Raw genomic sequence first — 7,209 nt, forward strand, 5'->3', positions numbered from 1 at the left:
ACCTTAGGTGTATGTGGCTGGCGCCTTAGCCACTTGAGCCACAGGTGCCGAGCCAGGTCCAGTATGTAATTCCCCTATATTCTTTTTTTTTTTTTTAAGAGATGGGGGTCTCACTCTGTTGCCCTGGCTGGAGTGCACTGGTGCCATCATAGCTCACTGAAATCTCCAATTCTTGGACTCAAGTGATCCTCCTGCATCAGTCTCCCACGTAGCTAGGGCTGTGGGTATATACCACCATACACGGGTAAATTAAAGAAATAATTTTTTTTTTTTGTAGAGATGAAGGTTTCACTATGTCGTCCAGGTTGGTCTTCAACTCCTAGCCTCAAGGATCCTCCCACCTTAGCCTCCCAGAGTGCTGGGCTTATAGGCATGAGACACTGTACCTGGTCCCCTATACTCACAAACTTTTTCTGAGTCAATCACTGTGAAATTTGTGGGACTCTCAGGCAGTAAGAAGCAAGGTAAATAGGATGTGGCCAAATAAGATTCTTCATTGTTGTTGGAAGTATCGCTCACCCTCTAAATCAATAAATCATGTCAGGTGAATATAAATGCATACTTTTATATGACAGCAAGGCCAAATGTACTGGCCTTCCACATCAGCACTTTTTGCATCCATGAATTCCATCCACCATACATCAAATATATATTCTAAAAAGATAGTTGCATTTATACTGAACATGTACAGTTTTTTCCCCTTGTTATTAATCCTTAAACAATATAGTATAAAAATTATTTTCATTGTATTAGGTATTCTAAGGAATCTCGAGATGATTTGGAGTATGTGGGAGGATATATCCAAAAAAGATTCCATTTTATATAAGGGATTTCAGCATCTGTGTATTTTGGAATCTATGGGGGATAGACGGGTAGCCCTAAAACTAATGTCCCTGAGATATCAACAACTGGCACATCTTACACTGCTAAGTTTAAGATGTAACAATGTGTACAGGTGAATGTAATAGCATTTGTGTAAAAGTCCTATAATTATTTATGAAATATAAAATCTTTCTGAAAGATTTTATAAGAGGCTCAGCACCTGAGGGCGCCAGCCACATACGCTGTAGCTGGCAGGTTTGAATCCAGCCTGGGCCTGCCAAACAACAATGACAACTACAACCAAAAAATAGCTGGGCATTGTGGCAGGTGCCTGTAGTCCCAGCTACTTGGGAGACTGAGGCAAGAAATTCGCTTAAGCCAAGAGTCGGAGGTTGTTTTGAGCTGTGATGCCATGGCACTCTACCCAGGGTGACATAGTGAGACTCTGTCTCAAAAAAAAAAAGAAAGACTTTATAAGAAACTGGTACTATTGGTAGTCAAAAGAGAAGAGAAGGTAGAAAGGAAGAAGGAAGAATTTTCACGATTAAATTTTATGTACCTTTTAAGTTTGGTCTATAGACATTATTAATAAATAAATAAATGCACACATTTAAAAAATAAATAATGAGCTTTTATTCTCCTCAACAACAGAGACTTCAGCCTGGAAGTCGATGGAAATTGGGTCACCCCACTGTGCAGGACACAAGCTGTGGCAGCGCCTGGAGTCCTTCCTCAGATTCCCTTGGACCTGCCCCCCTCTCCCACAGGGGGCATTTCAAAAGAACCATAAACTCATATGACCAGCAGGGAGAAGGACAGTGAATAAGCTTGCCCACCTGGAGTCCGCGCTGTCCAGAGCTAGCACCTGGAAAGAGACGACTCACTCTCCTGGGGGTCAAATTTTCACTGAAGGCGGTAGATTCACAGCTGGGACACCACGTGTCCTCCTCTCTTGGCATCTGGATCACGTTCCGCTCTCCATCTGCATCTCCCTCTGTTCTTTGGCCAGTGTTTGATTTCTGAGAAGGGAATGCTGAACAAGCCCTTGTCACTCTGAGTCGGAACTCTCGTTTGACTTGGAAGACTTGTGCTTCCGTTTCTTCTTCTTTCTCTTTTCTTTCTTCCTTTTCTTATGCTTTTCCTTCTTCTTCTTTTTCTTGTGTTTCTCTTTACAGTCTGAGGAACTGGAGCTGCTCTCATCTTCATCCGAGGTGGAATCCTCTAGTAACTGTTTTAACTGCTGTATCCTGAACATACAAGATTGAGCAAAACAACTATGGTTTTTAACTTTAAAATTTTAGGAAAATATATGATTTTAAAGCACTGTGGGGGAGGGAATATTATAAATAGCCACATCATAAAGACAGAACTTATTTTACTTATTTTTACGTGTTCTCTCTGTTCTGGTTCATTCGAATGCCTGTTTCATTTGACTGTAACCAGCGTATAAGCCATTCTGTGCTCTTTTCCGTGTCCTATACTTTTCTGCATGTTCCCACAGTCCTAATTATAATTTCTAACATGCATACTTTACTAAACCACTCCCCCACTGCTCAATTTCATAATAATCTACTTCCTCAACAATTACAATAGATTAAAACAAACCATTTACCCCATTCTTTTACCCACTAACTACGTCTAAGAATAATTATTAATGGCTCAGACCCTTAGAGACATTAGAGGAAATAAACTAAATCAGATGAAAGAGTCAATTGTAGACACCATGATGTGGGTGCCAACATCAACTACAGTGGTCTCAGGGGCAGGAAAAGCCCACGGCTCTAACCTACCCTAGGTGGAAGAAGGTTGGCCTACCCCTTCCCTCACACGGCTCCTTTCAACCAAGACTCCTGCCCTGCCCTGCCCTTATTTCACAATTCCCCTAATACTGATACGCTTGTTCCAATTTTATATAACTTAAAATGTTAAGAGGATATCGTTATCATCAGGACAACCTCACCTTACGTCCTTTTCATGCCTTTTATTGTCTCGTATGATGTCATACATAGGATCTTCATGTGCCTTAAGGGTCAGAAAAAGTAAATGTTGATTAGGCTTCATGGACCTTTAGTCAAATAAAAATAAATTCCCAAGAAATAGAAACCAGGTTTTTCTGCTCTTTGATATAACCTTATGTTTTACTCCTTTTTAAGAGTCATACATTAGAAACCCGTTAAGGTGACAAAAAGGAATTTGTAATTAGTAAAATGCATGAAATAACTGAATATTCCTCATGAGGAAATAATTGCATAAGCCAGGGCATAATCATACTATAAAACAATACTCATCGCTGGGCATGGTGGCTCACAACTGTAATCCTAGCAGTCAGGGAGGCTGAGGTGGGTAGACTGCTTGAGCTCACGAGTTCGAGACCAGCTTAAGCAAAAAGCAAGACCCTTTTTCTACTACAAAAGAAAAACTGAGGCAAGAGGATCGCTTGAGCTCAAGAGTTGGAGGTTGCTGTGAGCTATGATGTCACGGCACTCTACCCAGGGCAACAGATTGAGACTCTGTCTTAAAAAAAAGAGCAGCACTCAAGTTTAGCAATATTGAGGTAATTCTCTTTGCTCTATGTGGACAGATGACCAAAAGATAGTATCAAGCAAAACAAAAATGCTATAAAATGATATCTAAGGATGACCCATTTAAAAGTACTCAAGGCTAGGCTGGGTGGCTCACACCTATAATCCTAGAAATCTGGGAGGTTAAGGTGAGTGATTTACTTGAGCTCAGGAGTTCCAGACCAGCCTCAGCAAGAGTAAGACTCTGGTCTCTACTAAAAACAGGAAACCCAGCCAGGTGTTGTGGCAGATGCCCGTAGCCCCAGCTACTGAGGAGGCTGAGGCAAGAGGTTTCTTGAAGCCCAAGAGTTTGAGGTTGTTGTGAGCTATGATGCCACAGCACTCTACAAGAAGGTGAGGTCTTGCTCTGGCTCAGGCTGGTCTCCAACCTGTGAACTCTGGCAATCCATCCACCTCTACCTCCCAGAGTGCTGGGATTACAGGGCTGAGCCACTGGGCTGGCCCAAAAGGTTAATTTTTTGAGATTTATCTATAAGCTATGTTGTATAATATCCATAAAAATTAACATTGCACCTAAGGTTTTATCTAGAATAATTTTTGTTCAGATTATGAAAATGAACACATAATTTGAATGCCTTAAAAAGTTTAGAGAATGTCTGTTGACCCCAGTTCAATGTGCAGTTGGCCCTCTGTGTCCAAGAATCGAATGCCTGCAGATTCAATTAAGGATTGTAAATATTCAGAAAACAAAGGATGGTTATGCTTGTATTGAACATGTTGAGATGCTTTTTTTCTTGTCATCATTCCCTAAACAATACAGTATAACAACTATTTATATTAGATTAGATATTATAAGCTAGAGATGATTTAAAATATAAGGGAGGATGTGTGTTACATATAAATACTATGCCATTTTATGTAAGGAACTTAAGAGCATGGATTTTGATACCCAAAAAAGATCCAGGATACAGTTCCTGTGGATAATGGAGGGACAAATGCATGCTGATAGCTCCAGTGTATCCACCTGGCAGCATATTTCATTCGGCAGAAGCAGTTACAGAACAATGAATTAACACCTCTGGGAGGTGACTCTGGTAAAGTGAGTGATAGATACCTAGTAATATTAGATCTGTTTATCACCAAAAGAAGAAATATATGTAATTCTAGCTTATAATTTAGAAAGACATCTAATCTTTAAAGACTAAAACCCTGATTTTAGTTATGAAACATGACTTTTTATATAATAAGTTTCAAAAATGGGAGTTAAATAAATAACAATGTCTTCTTTAGAAAAAGAATCACTGTTCCAAGATATAAGCGATTAATAATTTAGTAAGTTAGTTTACTCTTACAGAGCTAATTTGTCTTATAAATGCAATATGTAATATTCTTTAAGAATAACTAACAGAGGTATAGTTGACAGCAGACACTAGCCAAAGGCTTCTGATAATGTATTTTATACGAACACTCAGTTCACTGGGGACTTTCTAATTCATTGATTTTAATCATCCTAATAAATGTAAATTGACATTGTGGGGTTTTACTTACTACTCTGAACTGTTCTAACTTTTGGTTGCCTTTGATAAAGAAAGGGCATTCTTTGTCGCCCGTTCGGTGACCATACCGTTTGCAACGCCAACCTAAAAACAAAAAAAGGAAATATTTCTGTAAGATAACATAGTTTTACCTAGTTGAAGTAAAGAAGCAGTTGCTTATATGCAAGTTTTTCTTTGACAAAATCCAATGCTAAAAGAAAATGCAATCACTGATGAATCTTCTAAGATCCCAAAACAGAGGTACACTGATTGCTTGCCAAGCATCCTTTAATCTTGTAGCTTTAGGAATAAATTTTCCATCATCAAATATTTGAAAAGTAATCCAACAGTACTGGAACAGATGAATTTTGTACATAAACCTCCATTATGTTTTTGCAAAGTAAATCTTTTTTTTTTTGAGACAGAGTCTCATTATGATGCCCTCTGTAGAGTGCCATGGTGTCACAACTCACAGCAACCTCCAACTCTCGGGCTTAAGTGATCTTCTTACCTCAGCCTCCCAAGTAGCTGGGACTACAGGCACTTGCCACAACGCCTGGCTATTTTTTGGGTGGAGTCTAGTCAGAGGGTGGTCTGTAGACTAGCAAAACCAGCAATACAACGGTGATTATTAGAAATGCAGGGTCTCAGGCCCCCTGCAGTAATGCTGATAAACAATCCAAATTTTAGGAGATTTGTTGGTGACTCACAGGCATAACAAAGTAACCATTCTAGTTAACATAAGAATCGATGAAATCAAAAAAAGTACACAGAAGTATGTGCCTTTTTCCTTCATTTGGAATGGTTCCATGTTGTGGGGCTGAAGTCTTCTATCACATAATAGGGTGGGGTGGTGGTGGTGGTGGTGAGGAAAGACCGTTTAGGAAAAAAAATAAAAAAATTTCTTCCAAAATTTTATATCATATAACCACATTAACACATTGCGGGGGTCCCCATAGGCCTTTGAGCTTAAGCTTAATTAACTTTGTCGCAAAATGGATTTTGGTCTCAACCCAAATCCTCTTATTTTCCAAGTCAATCCAAGTTGGATACAACTAACCAACCTCACCAAATAGAGCTGTGGTTTGTAAGCTTTAAAGGAAAAAAAAGCTACAGACTGAGTAAAGATGGCAGACTAACCATACACATCTTTCTTTCTCTTTCAGAGATTCCATAAAAATGATGACAAAGAGAATTCCATTACAAAGGAATAAGCCAGGAGGTGCACCAAGAATGGCCAATGCCAACCTCCAAAAATCTGTTCTTTCCTTAAAACAGTGAAAATAGTTGGAAATTTGCACAAATCGACTTTTTAAAAAGCTTATAAGTTAACCAAAGGCTTGCTACAATTTGATGAGCATTAGTTCTAGAGAAACTACTAAACGTCAATAAGAACAATGAGATTTCTGGTATTCTAACTGGGTGATTTCCCAACCCACTCTCCCCAGTTCTGTAACAGTGTTAAAATCATCAACAGGCTTGAAGCCACTCAAGGAGGAACACTGAGTTTTGAGTTACTCAAAAGCCTGCACTCCAGAGACTATCACTATTTGACCTGCCTCACAGCTCCCTGGAAAAGCTACACATGCAGGATGTTGTTATTCGATGTTATTTGACTAGTCATGTCATTCACTCTATAAGAAAAGCCTCAGCACCAGGATATTTGCTGAAAACAGTCACTTGCAACTGCTTAACATACAGCTGCTTAAGCCAGCCCTATCAGTTAGGTGAACAAGAATGTAGCCAAAAATTTTAAAGAGGCTGCGTATGGTGGCTCACGCTTGTAACCCTAGCACTCTGGGAACCTGAGGAAGGTGGACTGCTTGAGCTCAGGAATTGGGAGACCAGCCTGAGCAAGAGGGAGACTATAGCTATAAAGTCTCTTAAAAAAGAGAAAAATTAGCCAAGTATTGTGATTGGCACTTACAGTCCCAACTACTTAGGAGGCTGAGGAAGGATAGCTTAAACTCAAAAGTTTGAGGTTGCTCTGAGCTAGGCTGATGCCATAGCACTCCAGCCCGGGCAAAAGAGTGAGACTCTATCTCAAAAAAAGATAAAATAAAATAAAAAATAGACACTTAAGGAAACATCTGGCCACTAAGCTAACTAAGTGGAGGCTTCAGTAGACATATACTACATGAAATACAAACAAGAGAATGAATCCAGGTAGGTTAGCAAAGATACAAAAAGTAACAATGGCTCAGCACCTGTGGCTCAAGTGGCTAAGGCACCAGCCACATATACCTCAGGTGGGGGGGTTCGAATCCAGCCCCGGCCTGCCAAAAAACAATGACGGCTGCAACCAAAAAATAGCCGGGCGTTGTGGCGGG

At 39.8% G+C, this 7,209-nt stretch overlaps 1 protein-coding gene across 1 annotated transcript in view; it reads right to left on the minus strand.

Annotated features, from left to right (window-relative positions):
* Positions 1-1,431: 1,431 nt before the first annotated feature.
* Positions 1,432-7,209, minus strand: part of RP9 (RP9, pre-mRNA splicing factor) — a 41,520-nt gene continuing 35,742 nt past the window's right edge. Inside the window, exons 4-6 of the mRNA XM_003788570.3 lie at positions 4,893-4,984; positions 2,783-2,844; positions 1,432-2,069 (exon numbers count right to left, since the gene is read on the minus strand). Of these exons, the coding sequence (XP_003788618.1) occupies positions 1,871-2,069; positions 2,783-2,844; positions 4,893-4,984 (353 nt within the window). The 3' untranslated portion in view covers positions 1,432-1,870. The remainder of the gene's footprint in view (positions 2,070-2,782; positions 2,845-4,892; positions 4,985-7,209) is intronic.

Source organism: Otolemur garnettii, unplaced genomic scaffold (assembly GCF_000181295.1).
Source record: "Otolemur garnettii isolate 467f Iridium unplaced genomic scaffold, OtoGar3 scaffold00028, whole genome shotgun sequence".
NCBI classification, from domain to species: domain Eukaryota; kingdom Metazoa; phylum Chordata; class Mammalia; order Primates; family Galagidae; genus Otolemur; species Otolemur garnettii.